Source organism: Colius striatus, chromosome 22 (genome assembly GCF_028858725.1).
Source record: "Colius striatus isolate bColStr4 chromosome 22, bColStr4.1.hap1, whole genome shotgun sequence".
Taxonomy (NCBI): domain Eukaryota; kingdom Metazoa; phylum Chordata; class Aves; order Coliiformes; family Coliidae; genus Colius; species Colius striatus.
The window spans coordinates 9,141,111-9,160,693 of NC_084780.1; the positions used below are offsets into that span (position 1 = coordinate 9,141,111).

At 43.4% G+C, this 19,583-nt stretch overlaps 1 protein-coding gene across 3 annotated transcripts; it reads left to right on the forward strand.

The window, feature by feature from the left end:
- The first annotated feature begins 382 nt into the window (after positions 1–382).
- On the forward strand, positions 383–18,739 carry PM20D1 (peptidase M20 domain containing 1). 3 transcript variants are annotated; one of them, XM_062013490.1, is made up of 13 exons: positions 383–587; positions 1,945–2,031; positions 2,443–2,675; positions 3,171–3,257; positions 4,042–4,175; positions 11,103–11,222; positions 11,982–12,057; positions 12,274–12,335; positions 12,800–12,878; positions 13,957–14,028; positions 14,826–14,994; positions 15,707–15,806; positions 16,887–18,739. In XM_062013490.1, the coding sequence occupies exons 1-13, from the start codon at positions 383–385 to the stop codon at positions 17,014–17,016; spliced, it is 1,554 nt and encodes a 517-aa protein (XP_061869474.1). In that variant the 3' UTR covers positions 17,017–18,739. The 3 variants fall into 3 exon arrangements, with proteins under 3 accessions (XP_061869474.1, XP_061869475.1, XP_061869476.1); XM_062013491.1 differs by having other exon boundaries at positions 498–844; XM_062013492.1 differs by lacking the exon at positions 383–587 and adding an exon at positions 1,125–1,207.
- Positions 18,740–19,583: the final 844 nt, after the last annotated feature.

A 19,583-nucleotide genomic window follows, 5' to 3' on the forward strand; every position in this document is an offset into this window, starting at 1 on the left:
GCAGGATAAATCTCCAAATTCAGTGTAATATGGCTGCAAAGAAGGCAACAACATATTTTAATCATTCTCCCTTGTGAAACCCGGCAAGCATCTGGAGCACAGGAAGAATCTGAAGCACAAGTCTGATGGGGACCAGTTGAGGGCCCGGGGGCTATTCAGCCTGGAGAAAAGGAGGCTGAGGGGAGACACCATCTTAAAGCGCTTTTCCAACCGAAATGATTTTACGGGGAGGCTCCCGCCTTCCCGCCTGCCGCCATCCCACGGGTGACGCGGCGCCGAACCACAACTCCCAGGAGCCCAGGCGGAGGGGGCGGGAGGAAGCCGCCCAGTGGCCGCCTTCCAAGGCGGGCGTGGGGCGCCGGGCGCTCGGCGGTCAGGCGGCATGGCGGGCGGCAGCGCGCGGCGGCGGGCGGCGGCGTGGGCCGCGGGGCTGGGGCTGTGCGCGGGGCTGCTGGCGCTGGCGGCCGCCGTGCTGCTCCGCGCCTACGTCTTGCGCGCCCCGACGATCCCGCGGCTGTGGGCGCGGCGCGGCGGCGCCGCCGGCTTCAGTGCCGCCGAGAGGCTGGAGCTCAAGGAGGCACTGCGAGGTGAGGGGGCCCGGCGGGCCGCCCCGTCTGCCCGCACCCGCCCAGGCCTCCCCGAGGCCCGCAGACTGTGTAAACCCCTTCAGTCCTGAGGCCGCCCCGGTTCCCCAGCGTGGCGGCTGAGGTGTCCCGAGCTCGCCCTGGGGCCGCGACGGCCGTCTTCGCAGGCTGGCATCAAGGGCCGGCGGGGAGCGCGGGCACGAAGGCGGCAGCGGTGGTGAAGGTCGGTTCCTCGGGTGGTTTCCGCCTGGAGGAAGCCGGTTAGTTATTCTCCTGAAGCCAGCTTGCTTTCCATGTTGATTTTCTTCAGTGTTGCGCTCTCCTACATGCAGAATGCTTTTGGCACCTCAGGACTGCATTTCCTAGACGTCTCACTGCCCACTGGAAAAATCATGGTCAGGTGCTGGTTTTTGCTTTTCTGATGCCCACCTCTGTGCTGCGGTCAGCCTGTCAGTAACAAGTGGGGAGGTATTTCTCATCTTGCCCAGTCTCCTGCAGAGGACTTTGAGGATAATTAGATCTCTTGAGGGCTGTCAGTTTGCAGGAAGCCACAGTCTGGCATGAAGTGATAGTCCTGGACTGTTCAAGTAGGAGGTGGTTTCTGTAAATCCCATGCATTACAGGTTTGTAAGATTTATTGCTTAGCAAATTCTGTTTACGTATTTTTTTAATGGGAAAATACGAGGATAAAAGATATTTTTGTGTTTCTTCTTGAATAACATAACCTTTAAAAGTACCTGTAGCCTCACTTGACATACTTTTAGGAAAGGCAGCTGTGATTGGGATTAAGTTATACCCATGTTTTGCATGACAGTGACTCAGTGTTGGAGAGCAGCCTTGTGTGACCCTGCTTAAATGACAGAGCAGATGAGAAGGAACAACAAAAGACCTGTCTGTTTATGTGTCTTAATCGGTTAGGGCAGCATGAAAGAAGGTGTTAGAACAATCTTGCAATCACAAACTGGCTTACTGTTGAACCTTGAACTGCCAACTCAACTGCCTGCTTAGCTGCCAGAGTAGTTTATGACTGTGAGGAATCAGGTCACTAGCAAAATACAGCTGCTTCTGGACAGTAGCACTTAAAACAGTATCATTCAAGATTTCAGGATGAAAAATTAGAGTTTAAGTATCTAGAGAAATACTTTGGCTGAAACTGGAAGGAAATAATGGTGTGCAACACATGCACAGCTCAGCTGAGGTATGTCAGTCTCTTTTGCAGCTCTTGCTAGCCTATGGAATAATCTTTAAAGCCTGGAAAATGTTAATGAGCATAACTATTACTTTTCCTTTTGAAGTGCAATTCAAGTATTATTTGACTAATTTCAGTGTCAAATTATTTCTGTTTTGATTTTCATTGAAGGTGCTATTAAAATCCCAACTGTTTCCATATCTCCGGAGGACTTGAATACAACTGCCATGGCAGAATTTGGGAGTTACATTCAGGAAGGTACTAAACTTTCGTTCTTAGCAATCTGTGCTGCTTGATTTTATTTTTGTAAACAAAATTGGAGAGAGTATAAATGGTTCTTGAATATAGTGGAATAGATTTTTGGTTTTCCTCAAGAAAGGCAAAAATGGCAAGTCACCTCTGCAACAGTGCACTTCGGTGTAGCAATGGCCACAGGTAGAACAGGGAAGGTTCAACTATCTTTTTGCTTTGGTGGTTTTTGATCCTTGAGATGGTTAGGAGTGTGGGAACAAAGCTGCTTGTCTACTTCCTGAGGCAAATTTGTTGTGGTCAGTCTTATTTGTAGTGCTTCCCTTGAGGTTAGATGACTGTTCCATGGAGCATATAATGATAAAATTAGACATTTTTATTAATTTTTTTTTCACATGATTTTACTGTCTTTCTCAACAGTCTTCCCAACTGTATTTTCTTCAAAGTTTATTCAACATGAAATTGTTGGGAAATACAGCCACCTCTTTACTGTTGAGGGTTCTGACCCTGAAATGATGCCCTATATGCTGCTTGCGCACATGGATGTTGTGCCTGCTCCCCCAGAGGGCTGGAATTTCCCTCCTTTCTCAGCTACAGAGCATGAAGGTTTCATCTATGGACGAGGAACGTTGGATAACAAAAACTCCGCCATAGTATGTCTTCTTGTTAATATCATTTCAGAGAGATATACAAAGCCCAAATAAGGCAGATTGAAAGAATTAAATCTCTTGAAATTAACTATATTGTCTCTGTGGCGCCTCCTTAGGTGCTGAATTTTAGGGACAAATTACTCAGCCCAGCAGTTTTCTCCCAGCTTCTCATAGAGATAGAGTGCCGTTCTGTTGCTGAAGAAAGCACAGTTAAAGCTCTCAGAAGATGCCGAAAAACATACTCACAGATGCAGATGTGTTTGGTTAAATGACATATTTAAATTTTACGTCAAATGCTATGTCTGAAATCAGGGATAGACCTTTTCCTTTTTCCTAGCTGTCACATGGGCATTCAAGGCCAAACTTGGCCATTTGAAAAGGCTTGAGCTTCAAAGTAAACAGTTAATTAACAAGGGCTGTGAATGCATCATAATTCTTTTACATTTATTCTTACTAACATAAAAGATAGTATGGTACATTCTGCTTTTTTTCCTGTAGGGTGTTTTGCAAGCTTTAGAATTTTTGCTGAGAAGAAATTACAGACCCCGCAGATCTTTCTATATTGGCATTGGACACGATGAAGAGGTATTTTCTTTCATTTTACTGAAAAAATGGGTTGTTTGTGTCATTCGTGTATGTACAGGGGCCTAATTTTTAAACACTGTTTAGCTAGAAAGTCTTTCTTTTCTTGGTTATGTGGGTAGATACTGTGTCAGGTACGTAGTTATATATTGATTGTTACGCTTTAAGTGACATTGACAAAGGGTTTGGTGTGATGAGGAAAGAGAAAAGGACACAGAAGCATGTTAGTTCAAATTCTCTTCTGCATGAAAGGTGCAGAAGGAGTCATGTTTGGGTTATAATGTAGTACACGAAAAGCTGGCTTGAGCTTTCCATAGTTGTTCTAAATGATCAGGAAGAGCTAACAAAAATGCTCCGCTTGGGTATGCCCACTTAGTAAGTGGTACAGAGAGACAGATGAGGTGATTTTGTTAATTCATTTTCAAAATCTAAAGCCAAAGAAATGTTAATAACTAAAATGAATGCCTCTTTAAAATGACTAATCTTTGCAGCTCCTAGCTCTGAGATATTGTGTCCAAGAACCAGTAGGATTCAAAGGAACACTCAGTGTCCTGTGAATGAGAGTCTTCCTCAGTGTGGATGGAAATCCATCCACATCTGCTGTAGGCCTCTAATAATCTCTGTTAATTTTTCTTGGCAGAATCTGTCCTTGACAGGCCACTGTAGAGCTGTTCACTGGGGGATTTCTAGCATTCTTTGCATTGTAGCACTGTCAGCAGCAAGATGTTTTCCAGTTTTCTTCCCAATGGCATGTCTTGCTCTGACCAGTTCCTCTGGATTCTCCCAGGTGTTTGGTCGAAATGGAGCAATGAGGATTGCAGCTCTGTTGGAAGCGAGAGGAGTGAAACTCACCTTCTTACTGGATGAGGGAAGTGCAATACTAGATGGTATCATTGCAGGAGTGGATAAGCCCGTAGCTCTGTAAGTAAAAAAGAACACCATGATGAAAGCAATCCATTTTCAATAGTTAATTTGTGAGAAATGACCTTGCTAAAGTCAGTGTTTTCAAGGCATGTGTCAGTGTTACCATTGCTAAAGCTACATCAGTGGCACAAAGTGCAAGCAAAGAGCCTTCAGTGTTTGCTTGCTGTCCATCACCGCTGTGCTGACCAAAGCAGAATGTTCTCCTTAGCCAGGGCAAGCCTGTTAATTTTATGCTGTAGACTGCTCACTGAAGATGCAATGCAGCCCACACATCAGTCCTCCAAAGTTCTAAAGACTGTGTTAAGGATTTGTTGCTGCTTTTTTGGGGTTTGGTTTGTTGGTTTTTGGTTTGGGTTTTTTGTTGTTGTTGTGAAGGCAATAATCACTCAAAGACGTAGAGGGTCTAAGTAATGCACGTGCAGAGACGTACAGGGGCAACACAGTACAACCACCAGAGTTGACTCGAAGCCACCCTTCCTTTGCTAGCTACCTCCTTATATGCTGCTTCTGCCCATGAGATCACCCAGGGCCCAATTGATTAACTTGCAGCACCTGTTTCTGAAGTAGCATGCCAGCTGCATTAACTTATCCCTACCATCTTTATTCAAGCTGGCTGGTCCAAGCTACGTCTGTGCCTACAATTCCCCCCTTTTTCTTTTTTGAACCAGCCAGCCTTTAGCAACACATTTCAGAATTAAAGGTACATGAAGAAAACATAAATATTTTTACCCATGGCCATGAGTTTACAACAAAAGGTCAATAACAGCTACATCGCTGAACAATACAATACAGAAATCCATAAAGTCAAAATAAACATAATCTGATATGTGTTGGTAGGAGGGACGCACACTGGCAGGAAGGGATGAGGTCTTGGTAGCTCCACTGATATTTCTTTTCCTGATGTAGTTCTGGACTTTTCTTCAGATCCTTTAGCATGCTGATCTGTGAGCATTATCAATAAGATGGAAGTATCTCTTCATCTGTTGGTCATCTTAAGTTCTTTAATTCTTTTATAGCTGAAGGAATTTACAGCAGCCTAAGTGGTGCCACAGTTGTGAGGGTTTACATTTTAATAGAGTGATGGATTGAGGGTGGATCACTTGGTTCTTTCCTCAAGATTGTTTTTTCCATTGGTCTTACAGTTAAGTCCTTTCTGTTGATGTGGCTTGATCCATTTTGCCGGAATCCATCGGGGACCTTGATCTGTAATGACACAAGCATAGCCTCTTCCCCACGTTAACAGATCTGCAGGTCCTTGCCACTCTCCAGTAGTGGGATTCTTATACCAAACTTTAGGTTTGTCAGTAAAATCCAAATCCCGACTCATTTGGGCAAAGTGTGTTAATGCCGGTGGTTCATTCCGGTTTGCCACAATTCTGAGATGATTCATTGTATAAAGGGCTTTCATTAGTCTGTCTTGAGGACTCACCCCCTCTTCCCCCGTTTTTTGTTTTTCTAGAAGGCCTTTTAAGGTTTGATGTGTCCGTTCAATAATGGCTTGACCGGTGGAATTTCCTGGGATACCAGTAGTATGTTTAACACCCCATAAGTTTAGAAACTTACGTGTTTTACTGGCTATGTATCCCGAGCCATTATCAGTTTTTATCTCTCTTGGAACACCAAGGACAGCAAAGCAACTCCTCCAATGTCTTATGACGTCTCGAGAACTGTCACTGGTTAAGGCTGTGGCCCAGACCATGGCTGAATAAGTATCAATAGTAACATGTATACGTTTAAATCGCCCAAAAGGAGCATAGACAGTGATATCTGATTGCCATATACCTAATGGTGCCAGACCCCTGGGATTGACTCCTACACCTAGGCCGATCTGATTCTGGCATGCAGGGCACGTGGAAACAATACCCTGAGCGTCTGATATGGTCAGGTCAAACTGCTTCGCCAGCATTTTCGCACTTTGATGAAAAAAATCGTGCGATCTTCGGGCTTGAGAAAATTTGTCAATTATTGGCCCCGTAGGTATCAATAAAGGAGCTGCCACTATCCTGTCAACAATTTCATTGCCAACTGATAGGCCATCTTTTAAGCCCGAATGGCTTCGAATATGTCCAATATAATAAGCAGTTTGCCGTTCATTTATCTGATGCCAGAGTCGCAGAAATAAGTTATACAGATTCTGATTAGAGATTTCTTTCAACAGCGCTCTCTCTAATCGAGTGACAGCATCGACCACATAGAGGGAATCGGAGATGATGTTTAATGGGACGTCTGACCATTTCTCAAAAGTTTTAACTACAGCCATCAGTTCCAGCAGTTGAACTGAACTGCCTGGGGAGTGGACAGTTAGATTTTGCCATTTTCCATTTTCCCACCAAACCACTCCTGCTTTGGCTTGGATCTTACTGGCATCGGTAAAAACAGTCAGGCCTTTAACGGGTACTGCTGATCTCAACGGCTGGTCTTCCATTTGAAACTTAACAGAGAACAATTTATGGGCCGGATAATGATTATTTATAGTTCCTGGATAAGACAATAAGGCCCACTGTAATTCATCAGATTGTTGCAGTGCCCAGTTCAAGAACTCATCTGTGAGAGGAACGAAAATGATGTCTGCCTCAATCCCTGCTATTTCCAGCAGACGTTTCCTGGCCTTAACTATTATTTTTGCAATTGCCTCAAGCCTCGTGGTAATTGTTTTTTGTAAATTATATGGCAAAAATATCCACTCCAAGATCCTCAATGGGTCTTTCGCTACTGAATCCCATTGCATCAAGATTGCCATTACATGCTGGTTTTGACTTATCACAGCAATGTTAATTGACAAGTCAGGATCATATCGATGACTGTAATTATTGACTATCTTGCTTCCTATTTTTTCTATTGCTTGGATTTGCTGCCGAGACAGTCTTCGCGCACTATCAGCCTCTACTGAGCCCTTTAACAAAGGCATTAGTGGCGCAAGATCCTCATTTGTGATACCACATATGGTCCGTACCCATTGGATATCACCTATCAGCTTTTGAACGTCTGTTAAGTTAGCAATATCTGTTTTAATTGCCACCTTCTGAGGATAAATGCGCGCATCAGTGATAATATTACCTAAATATTTCCAAGAGGCGTGCATTTGTACCTTCTCTGGCGCGATCACCAACCCGGAGTTGCTTAACTGCCGGTTCACTTCTTGTAGAATACGATGCTGGTCCAGGTCTTTTCCTGCAATCAAGATATCATCCATATAATGGTAAAATAAGACACGAGGGTATTTTTTGCGCAGAGGTGCCAGCGCCCAGGCAACATAAGTTTGACAAATAGTTGGTGAGTTCTTCATTCCCTGAGGTAAAACAGTCCATTGATATCGTTTTGCTGGCTCTTGTTTGTTAATCGATGGTACTGTAAAGGCAAACTTCTCACTGTCATCCTCATGTAAGGGAATTGTGAAAAAACAGTCCTTTAAGTCAATCACCAACAGGGGCCACTCTTTTGGAAGCATTGCAGGAGAGGGTAATCCTGGCTGTAAAGCACCCATGTCCTGCATCACTGCATTAACAGCTCTTAAATCATGTAACAGCCTCCACTTCCCTGATTTTTTAGGGATAGTAAAAATTGGTGTATTCCATGGACTGGTGGATGGCTTAATATGACCCTTCTGTAGTTGTTCATTTACTAATTCATGAATGTGGGCGAGCTTTTCTTTGCTTAGCGGCCATTGATCAATCCAAACTGGTTTATCTGTTAGCCAAGTTAACTTCAGGATTGGTCGCCCATCAATGGCCGCCATTAAAAATTTTCATTTGACAAACGAAAGCCCATTTGGCTTAAGGCGTCTCTACCCAAAAGCCAAACTGAAGTATTCATTACATAGGGCCTAATTTGCACACATCTATTCTCTTCGCCCTGTATACATACCGAAATCAGGTCTGTGCTAATTTTTGTCATCTGTATTCCTCCTACTCCAACGACAGGGGTGTCTAAATTCTCTAAAGGCCAGCTTTTTGGCCAATAGGATAATGGCACAATAGTAACATCTGCTCCCGTATCCAGTAATGTGTTGTACCCAACCATGTGTTCACCATTTGGATGTTGGAATACAACTGTCTGAGTGGGCTTTCCCTGTGAAAGCGGCACCGCCAGTCTTACCTCAGGTACTCCAGTGGATCCAAAACCACCGTCTCGACGCTTACGACTTCCTGCGAAAGGAACTTTAGCTCTGAAAGGAACTAATTGCGCTATTTTAGTTCCTTTAGGTATATGAACTGGTGGCTGCCAAACTTTAACCATTATTCCAATATTTCCTTCATAGTCTGCATCAATTACACCGGGGAGCACAAAAATACCCTGTCGAGAGGCCGATGACCGTCCTAAAAGCAAAGCGCTTAATCCATAGCCAAGGGGTCCATTAACGTTAGAGGAGATAATTGTTACCTCTGTGTTGTGGATGGTTACATCTACTGCTGTTTCCACATCCACTCCTGCGCTTCCTGCAGTGGCTGATCTGAGGCCATCCAGGCAGCTCTTGGTGTTGAAGGGCGTTTTTGTGTCATCGCGCTCGCCCTTTTTGCGCTCGTCAACCCGTTTCCCTTATGCATTGTTTGTCTGGCCACTCGAGAGCGGCACTCAGTGGCTCTATGGCCAAACTTGCCACATCTGTAACAATTACCGTGAAATCTGCCATTGGACCCAGATGGCCTGGCGGAGCTGTTTGTCCATACCAATGGTCTGGACCGACATTGATTTTTCACGTGTCCTATTTTTCCACAGTTAAAGCACTTTGGCCTCCGATCTCCTTTGTGGGCTTGAACTAAAGGTTTCAATGCTGTTGCCATTGCCTCAGCTAAATGTGCTGACGATCCTACCCTAGAGCAGGCTTCTATCATGTCGACCAAAGTTGCTGTCCGCGGGAGAGCCTGCAGGATCTTTTTGCAGTCATGATTAGCGTTAGCAACTGCTAAGTGTAATCCTATTTCCGCCTTGACTTCAGCCGACATGTTTGGTACACGATCCAGAGCTGCTCTTAGACGGTCTAAGAAGGTCATGAAAGGCTCATTAGGTTTTTGAATAATAGTTGTATATGAGGGAACTGGCACCCCCATATCAGGAACAATCTTAAATGCTTGACGTGCCAGTGTCTGTGTTTGCTGCAAGATAGCTTCATGCAGCCGGGCTTGTACCTGAGGATCAGCGAATGCTCCTTTACCCAGCATCATGTCTGCTGTGACAACTCGCCGCGGATCTCCCTGTTGTAAGTCCATGTTTTCCACCACCGTCAGATCAACTCTTTTTTCCCATTCAGACTCCCATAATAATACCTGAGTAGGCTTCAGGAAAGTTTCTGCAAGCTTCCGGCAGTCAAATGGAGTCATTAACCCACTGGCAAAAATATGATCTAGTAATGTCTGAACGTATGGGTTGGACAAGCCATATTGCATTACTGCTTTCTGGCCTTCTCTTACCAATTTCCAATCTAAAGGTGCCCATTGTCGTTTTCTTTGTGCTGTTATTACTGGAAAGGCTTGCGGAATAAATTCGCCTTCGATTACTGCATCACGTATGAGGCCTCTCCATTTTTTAGCCGGATCATAATCATCTGGCCGAGGGTCTCTGAGTACCTGTGGGGATGAAACTTTAATCTTTGTTTTGGTTAATTCATTAATTCGTTCCAACAGCTGATTAGCTGTTGCTTTTGGTTTTTCTATCAGTTTCTCCAGCTGGGCCAAAGTGTGTTTCATATCTTCTCCATGTTGTATTAACTCTTCCTTTAATAATTGTCTTTGTTGATCTTCACTAGAAGTTGGGGGTGATGATGGCAGAGGAATACACTCAGGGATTGATGAGCTCAGGGGCAACGGCATATCATTTGTAAAACGTACCTTCCGTTCTCTGTTAGGTACTCCTTCAGGTATAGCAGAAGGGTGGGATGGGGCAGGATGGTGAAGGGTGGGTGGGAGGGGAGGAGAAGCAATGTGTGTATTCGGCTCCTGGAACGGTGCTCTAGGGGGTTCTGGGGGAGGTGGGCTCACATCCATGCTCTCCTCTTCCAGAGGTGGAGCCGAGGGTATTACAACATTATCCCCTCCGAAGAATCTCTGAGTATTTTCTTCTAGAGGTGGAGCCGATGGCACTATAAAGTCACCACCTCCAAAGAATCTTTTAGCATCCACTGGGAACGCAGATGGTGCAGCAGCTTCTGCTTTCATGGCAGCAGCGGCAGCACGCTCAGCTTCTAGCTGGTGTATAATGGATGATACCAATTTACACAAGCCAATAGCATTATTCAACATGTCTCCTAGCTTTTCCCAGTGTCCTTTTTCATATACTTCTTGGGGGGAAGCAAAGAGACCTACTTCCTGTCCCCATCTTACAAGCCTTAGCAAAGGCTCTCTTTCATAATTGAATCCTTTTTCCGCAAGGATATGCTGGAGGGTGTCAATAGGACTTTCCTCTTTGCTTAGCATTTTTCCCATTATACCAGTTTGCTCAGATTACTTGCCTTTTCCAGCAGAAATCCAAGTGCTTTTCTGCCGAGGGTTCTTGATCCAACCGATTCAGCGAATCACGTCGGGGTCACCAAATGTTGTTGTTGTGAAGGCAATAATCACTCAAAGACGTAGAGGGTCTAAGTAATGCACGTGCAGAGACGTACAGGGGCAACACAGTACAACCACCAGAGTTGACTCGAAGCCACCCTTCCTTTGCTAGCTACCTCCTTATATGCTGCTTCTGCCCATGAGATCACCCAGGGCCCAATTGATTAACTTGCAGCACCTGTTTCTGAAGTAGCATGCCAGCTGCATTAACTTATCCCTACCATCTTTATTCAAGCTGGCTGGTCCAAGCTACGTCTGTGCCTACAGTTTTTTTTTTTTTTTTTGTGTTACTAAAAATAAGCAGAGTAGTTAATTTTTACCTACAGTTTATGAATGTGTTTTTGGAGTGGCATTAATAATTTATTGATTTATCATTGAACAGAATTGCTATCACAGAAAAGGGTTCAATAACACTGAACTTCACTGTGGAAAAAGAGCCAGGACATTCATCCTTTCCTCCTAAAGAGACAAGCATTGGCATTCTGGCAGCAGCAATGTCCAGGTGAGAGCTTTCCTGCCTCTGACGTTGAAGACAGTCAAGCAGATTTCTAAGTCACAGTCATTTTTCAATATTTATATGTAGAGTATTTTTCCAGTTGCTGTTGTGTATTTGAAATAGAAATTTGTAGCTCACTTTGAAGGGCAAAAATGCAGTCCCCAGCAAAGGGACAATTGCTAAGGGTCTGGAGTGTCTTTTTCACCTCAACTGTTCCCAGTGTCAGTTGGGGTTTTTTTATTTTATTTTTTTAAACCAAGGCCATTGCTACATCATGATGTCTACTGTAATTTACTCTAGTGGGAGAGATTGATTTGATTGGGTTGCAGAGTTTCTCTAAGGCTTATTCTTGCACCTACCAGCTACCTCTAGCTGGTAATTACTCAAGCCAATAATCGTGTTATCAGGTCAGAAAGCGACTGAGTCATCTCTTGTTGGCTAAGAAATACATATTTTAGAAAAACTTAGTATGTCCAGAAATGCTGAAATGTGGTGTGATATTTTTCTAGAGTTCCATGTATTCTTTATAATACTCGGGCTTTTTGATTTTTTTCAACTGTTCTTGAAAGAAAGTCTTTGCATGTGACTGAACTGTCAGGAATCTGTTGTGGAGCTGTGCTCGCAGATTTACTTACCAGAAGAGGAAAGCATGATTGCATCTCATATACATGGATACATTTCAGGAATCAAATTCCTATCAACCTTCTGGAGCAATAATCATCAGAGCTTTTTTTACATTTCAAATGTTGATTTGCTTTGCTGTAGACTGGAGCAGAATCCCTTGCGTAACCTGTTTGGCCATGGGCCGGAACTCATGACTATGGAGCACCTTGCATCACAGGTGAGGAAAGAACTAGGATTTCATTCTCAGACTTTCACATTAGTAAGGAGCAACCCAGCATATTAATTTAGAGCATAGTTATACAGGAAAAAAGAAGACATAAGCTGTCCTTTCTCCCAGATAATTGTTCTTGCTGGAATTATTTCAACTGTAGCCACGTGACTACATTGTCTTCCTGAAAACTTTCTAATTTGTGGTATTGTTTCTTTTCCTTAGTTCAGGTTTCCTCTCAATCTCATCATGAGCAATCTATGGCTGTTTTCACCTATTGTCAGCAGGTAAGAAAATCATAGAATCATAGAATGGTAGGGGTTGGAAGGGACCTTTAGAGATCATCTAGTCCAACCCCCCTGCAGAAGCAAGTTCACCTAGATCAGGTCGCATAGGAACGTGTCCAGGCAGGCCTTGAAGACCTCCAAGGAAGGAGACTCCACAACCCCTCTAGGCAGCCTGTTCCACTGCTCCCTCGCCCTCACAGTGAAATACATCCTTGGTGACCATTCCCAGCCTCTCACCTTTAAATGATGAAGACCACTAGCCATTTGTAGGCTTCCCGGGAAATCAGTTATAGCATTTCATAGTTCAGATGATGTCAATGCTTTACCGTTAAGAACCATTTTATTAATTTAATAGGCCATCATTTAGCTTATTGCGTTTGTAATTGTGATGCTTATGTTTTATCAGTGTTTAACTCACTATAAAAATGTGGTGAATTTTCTTTTGTTCAATTATTTTCTGTAAGAATTCTTGCCTGGAAACCTTCCACCAATGCCTTGATCCGAACTACTACAGCAGTCACTATGTTCAATGGAGGAATCAAGGTAGCTTCATCAATCAAAGTTTTTCTCCATGTAGTATGATGAAACAATTGGGACATTTGGTTTTCACCTATTTATATCCAGTTGTAAGATCAGTACGAACCTTGGTCTTATACTTGGTGTGTTTCTCTTCAGACGAGGCCAGATTTAGCTGCAGCTGAACATTGCTTTTTTTCAGAAGCATCTAATCTCTGTCACAAAAAGGGTTTCTGTAAACAGATGTTAAGAATGTCTATCGTTTAAGAATGTTTTCTGTGTACTCATACAAAGTATCAACCACAGTATTCAAACTGTTACAGTTGTAAATGCTTACCTAGCCCAGGTGGCATCTTGTGTTTGTGAGCACAGATCTGGTGTTTACCTTCATTCAAGTAGAGTTAATGTGCACCTTGGACTGAGAGATAACAGATTCCAGCCGATAGAGACAGATCTTGCCCTGATAAGGAGATGTAGCTACCCAAAAATATCATAGCCGTGGAAAATAAATAGGCTGATTGGTGTGTCCCTGAAAAACATCTGTTACTGAAAAGCATCACTGGATGAGAAAGCAAGATGCAGTGGCTGAACAGTGACACTGAGCGGTCAGGAGAGAAGCGACACCTTGGTTTCTTGGCTGCTTTTCCTAAGATTACACCTTTTTTGTTTAACAAAGTTCATAAATACTAATTCTTTAGAAAACAAGTGTTGTGTGTCTTCAATAACATCGTTTGTTAAGTGACTTATATGACTCCTGCTTGGGGAAAATTAATGTGACAAGGAGGTAAAAATATCTCTTAAAAACCCCAAAACTTTTAGAGTTTCTCAATGTAAATTTTCTGAAGGGAGAAGGCATATTTCAAAGGGAGAACTTCTGAATAACAGCTCACTCAATTTTATTGAATTGATGAGTGTTGTATGGTGTCATTATCTCAGCATTATAGCTGAGATTTATAGTATTTTAACACAGAGTGCAGAAAGAGATACCACACAATGTTAATGGAAGCAGTGAAGCGTTAGTCTGAGGCCTGGCATTTGAGAAGATTCTCAGTTGGCAGGTGGCTTTTTAATCTGCATTTAAGTTTTGGTCCTTCTTTTTTTCTAGATAAATGTCATCCCATCTTCTGCAAAAGCAACCGTGAACTTCCGAATCCACTCTGCAGAGACAGCCGCTGAGGTATGTACTGAGCCCCACATGCAGGGCTGTTCTTCATCCCTTTCTGAGGAGTGGCACTAGACTTTTTGTTTGTGGCAGAAGATTCGTTCTGTCAGAATACTCTTTTTATCTCTCTCTGTATTAATGCAAGCAGTAGAAGGGGAAGATCTGGGAGTTGCTCCTTTATGGAGACTGTCAGAAACAGAGCTTATCTAATGTCTTTTCTCCTCCTTTGAGATGGATTGCAAAGTGCGTTGCTTACTGTGGCTTCTGAATGTAGAGCAGAGCAAGGGGCAGACCAAACTTCCTCGAGCAGATTTCAGAAGCCTTTGTGTGCCAAAGAGCACGAGTCATATGTGATTATTTGAATGGAAGTGCTAAGATTTGTGACCTGTAAGAATATGGGAACTTTGCATGCTTCAGTAGATATCATGTCTGTCCAGCCAAGGACAGCTGGGAAATATTGTCAGTAAATATTCTCAAGCTCTTGCTGAAAGTTTACCTCTGGAAGCTTTTTCTGGATTATTTACTGGGATGACCTACCACACAGGTTGAAAACCTACCTTTGAGAACTGAAGCAGCTCAGGAGTATCTTGAGACAATTATGTGCATCTGATTGCACTGGGTTTAAAAAAAAATAGCTCAAGTATCAGCCATCCACTCAGTAAGAGGGACTGCCGCACAGTTTTGGTCCTAACTGTGCATCTGTGCTTGCAGCCACAGTTAGCAGTTCATGGTTCAGGCGTTTCCTGGGAAGTGAACATTTGCTGCTCTCTCTTGGTTTTTTTTTGCCGATTTAATATCTGTTTTACCCATAGGTGCTAGAGACAGTTAGAAACACCATTGCTGATGACAGAGTAAAGATTGATGTAGTAGAGGCCTTCGACCCACTCCCCATCAGTCCATGGGATGGCCAGACATTTGGAGTCCATATTTTTCAAAGAACCATTCTGGATACTTTCCCAGATGTTGACAGTGTAGTCCCAGGTAACAGCAAGCACATGATTATCATTTCCTCTCCAGCTTCCGTCCTGCTCTTCTCTCCCCTATCCCTTAGTGTTGACTTGTTTCCATTTTCTGTGTACTTCTCCACCCCAGCTGTTAACTACTGGAAACAGCTGTTTTTTCCTCTTTTTATTCCGTTCCCTCTTTATGTTTTGAAAGATTTACTGTTGTATTTTAGTAGTGGAAGTAGAGAAGCAAACAGGAAACCAATAGGAACAATGAGCCTTGAATTTGACTCTCTGCACATACAAAGGAATCTCTTTGGGGAAGAAAGGAGTTGTGAGGGAGAGTAGGAGGTCTTCTTGCTTTAGCTCTTCTTTTATTGTTTTCATAGCTGGCAAAGCTGTTCCTGCCTTTTTGTATTGTTCCTTATGATCCCAGCCCCTTCCCTTCGTCACAAGCTCCTTCCTAGTTTTGTAATGTTTATTGAACTGCAGATGGAAGCTTAAACTTTTGTAGAGACTGTCTCTCATGGCTGTTCTTAGAGTGATTTAAGTGTATGTTCAGATCCTCATGTTCATGGGGGAGAGAATGTTCTTATAGGATCACCAATAAACTCTTTCCAGTGCTTTTGCTTTTGGTGTAGGTAGGGGTTATATAGAATTGTTATAAGATGCCTTTCCTTTCTCCAGGGAAAATGTGGTTGATTAAATTGGTGCTCTCATATAAAGTAAATCTAAGATTTATTTTCCAGGCACATGTATTGGAAATACGGACAGCAGGCATTTCACTAATGTCACAAAGGCCATTTACCGATTTAACCCACTGCTCCTGAGATCAGATGACCTTCGCAGGTACTGCACTCTGCCTTCACTTGGGCAGCTGTTTGGGGTGGGGACTGGTGAAAGAAAATTGATGTGCGTTAGGCAGGAGGAGGAAACCCACCCTTATATACCTTGGTGTGGTGGTGATGTTGCCTTACATTCTGTTAGGCCACTCATTTCCTGCAGATTTGGGTGCTGCACAAACAGGGGATGTTAATTACATTGGGAGGGTCTTAGCCCTTACTCTTCTTGTCTTCAGACTCAGGTAAGACCTCATTTCAGTGTCTCATGCAGTGGTACAGTAATGCTGGAAAGCTGACCGGGTCCTTTGTACAGTGTAGCATTGTGAAAGGTGTTGTTCTGGTAGTTGGCCTTGTTGAAGAGATTTATCTGTATGTTTGCACACGTGCCACTCTGAATTTATGTCTTCCTTGAAGCTGGAAGTTAGGTTTCCTGGAGTAGAGTTGTAACAAAGAATATCATCATGCAAGGGATTGTTGGTTTATTTAGCATGTGCTGAATTTGTCATTTTATGGAGGTGCAGATGATGCAGGAATATACACATGTGTGTATATATATGTGTTCATCTATCTATGTACAGAAGATACAGGTAGATTTAGATTAGGTATTAGGAAGTTCCTCCCTACGAGAATGGTGAGGCCCTGGCACAGGTCCAGAGAGCGTGTGGCTGTCCCATCCTTGGAAGTGTTCAAGGGCAGGCTGGATAAGGCTTGAAGCAACCTGAGCTAGTGGGGAGATGTCCTTGCCCATGGCAGCGGGGTTGGAATTAGATGATTTCTAAGATCCCTTCCAAACCAAACCATTCAGTGCTTTTAATGTAGCTGTACAGGACAGTGATATAAATGGCCAAGAAACTGGCAGAGAGATGGAATACTTTTCCACATATACTACGGACTTAGTTGTGCTCTGAACCTTAGATTCAGTAAATTTGGTTGACCTGAGGAACGGACAGTACAGTTACAGTGCAGTACTTGGTGTATATTGCTGTGGTTTTGCTTTATGAAGTCAACAGGCAAGTATGATGTGGCATATATGGAGATATGTCACAAACACATACTGGAATGAAAAACACTCTTCTTTTTCTTCCAGAGTCCATGGGTTGAATGAGAGGATCTCAGTTGAGAATTATGAGAAACAGGTCGAGTTCCTCTTTCAGCTGATAAAAAACTGTGACACCAGTGAGCTTCCAGAGCCTCATGCCAGCTCCCACGAGCTGTGAGAAACCCACCTGAGAAGAGCAGCTACCAAGGTGGACTCTAGGGTGGCAGAGGTCTGGGCCATAAGCTGTAGCTGTGCATTGTGTATTGAGCTACACCTGGAATTTGAGGGTTGTATATTGTGCTTTACATACAAATGGGAAAATTCTAGGTTGCTGCTCTAGTCATATGTACGGTTTGCTGAACAAAACACAACAAACTGACTTCTGTTCCCCCTGGTCTGACATGCAGCCATTGATATGATGGTATTAATTTTAAGTGCTTCCTTTAAGCCTCTGAAATTGCTAAATCACTGAAAAATCTAAGCTGTAATCAGCAGTCGCTCACCTGTCAGTAAAAGAGGTGAATCTTCCCATATGTGCTTTTGGCAAACTCATTTTACACAGCTAATTGTTTTTTCTCAAATGATGTATCTGTCAGAACCTCACAGGAAAGGTTTGTGGCGTGGTGTAGGTTTCATGTGATTGGTAGAATTGCACTGAGAGTGTGTTGCACTGCTGCTTCTTTCCCAGGTGATGCTCCCAAGCAGCACCAGTGGTGCTCTCTAATCAGTGCCAGTGTTAACTTGCTGCTGCTGAGTTCTCCCACGCATGCACTGAGTTCTGGCTATTTTAAAATACTGAGCTCCAGAAGTTCTGTGTTGCTTTAACTGATGTTCTGAACTCAGAGATGCTGAGAACTTTTCTTCCTGTCTTCTCAGTGGGTTAGTTTTGGTTTGGGGTTTTTTTGTCTCTTGCTCTTTGGTGTGGCCCAGCGTAGGTCATGCAGTGGGTGTCAGAGAAGGAACTGCAGTCTTCTCTTTTCACAGAATCGGTTTCTATACTGTATGTTTTTCTTTTGTTTCTCTGAGAACTTGATTGTGAAAGACGGTGAAGCCCTTCAATTTCCTTCAGTTCAGCAGGAGCTGAACCTTTGTTCCTTCCTTGTCTATGCAAATGGTAGTCGCTTTGCTGCAGCACTTCTGTGGATTCCGTGCTTTGAGAACCCCAGTGTAGAGAGGCTGTTGATTAGCCTATTTCATCTTGCACTAGCGTGCCTGTATTTGCTAGCACTAAAGGGTTAAGCTTTCTTTTGGCCTTGATAGTCGGAGTTACCATTATTAATTAGACAAAGAAGAACTAACCAGATGTTGACCAAAGTAAAGACTAGGTGAAAGCTGCCTTGTTATACTGACAGGTAGATGCTGCTGCAGGTACTGGTGCAATTCCTCCTGTTGCAGAGATGTGTATCTGTCTTTCAGAGTTTGAATTATACACTGCAATGAGTGGTTGTTCTGTTCTAAGTACATATTGTAAAAGGTACTGGAATGTACAGGAAATACCCTGAAACGTATCCTGAAAAACAGCAATGGATTCCTATTCTTTCCGTTCACCATTCTCTATTTATTTGCATTCTGATCTTATCACTATGGCCAATGGGCTAAAACTGTATCAGCCTACTAAATAATTGAAACTAGATTGGCATTTTCATCTAATAAAACAAGGAGAGCAGTTATTTTCTGATTATTATTCAATCTTTTTATGTAGCCGTATCATTCCAATTAAGTCATTTCCACACCTGATTCTACACGACAGCAAGTCATAAAGTTTCCATCAAAATACATCCACGTATTTTCCAGCCAGCTTTAATCCTTGTACCCACCCTGGTGCTCCCTTTTCTATACAAAATTAGCTAACTCTGTTCATATGTTACTGGTTAGTAAATAGCTTGCACCTTTTATGGTTTATTGCTTTCTGTCTGTGTGCCCTAACACAATTAATTTATTTTAGCCACATGTCTGTGGCTCTTTTGTGAAGGTGTCATTCCTCTTGCAAACTCCTGTTGCAGACACAGCAAAAGTGATGTGTCAGGCCACAGCACAGGCTAAAATACATCCCTGGGAGTGGGAGGTGGAGGAAGGGTTTTGGCTGTTTTTTCTCTCTGGCAAGTCTCTATAAAGATGACTGAGTCTAAAGCCATCACTTTGACTAAGTCAGGATAGGGTCAATATTGTTTGACATGTTCGTTCATGACCTGGGTGGTAGGACAGTACGTCTTCGGCAAATTTGCAGATAATACAGAAGTGGGAAGAGTGCTTGACTCCCTGGCTGGTTGTGCTTCCACTCGGGGCGGGGGGGACCTTTCCTGGGGAAATGGGAGAACAGGACTCGGGTGAAGTTCAGCAAAGGGAAGTGCAAAGTCCTGAACCTGGGGAGGAATAACCCTGTGCTGGGGACTGGGCTGGCCGGATAGGGGCTTTGCAGAGAAGGACACAGGGGTTCGGGTGGACAACTTAAACATGAGCCGGTACTGGGCCTTGGAGACAAAAGCAGCCGACAGCATCTTGAGAGTGAAGATTAGACGATGTCCTGAGGTCCCTTCTGATCTCAACTGTTCTGTGATTCTGTTGCAGGACACAGGTCACAAGAATCCAAACTTCGGTTATGCTGTTGTGTGGTGAAGGTGGTGTTGTGGTGAGGAAGGAAGGATTTGTTGCCTGTTGTAATAGCAAATTGGTCCTATAAACACAAATCTCCTCCCAACCCAAAATCCCTCCTTTCTGTGTTTTGGTGAGGATTATTTCTTTAAG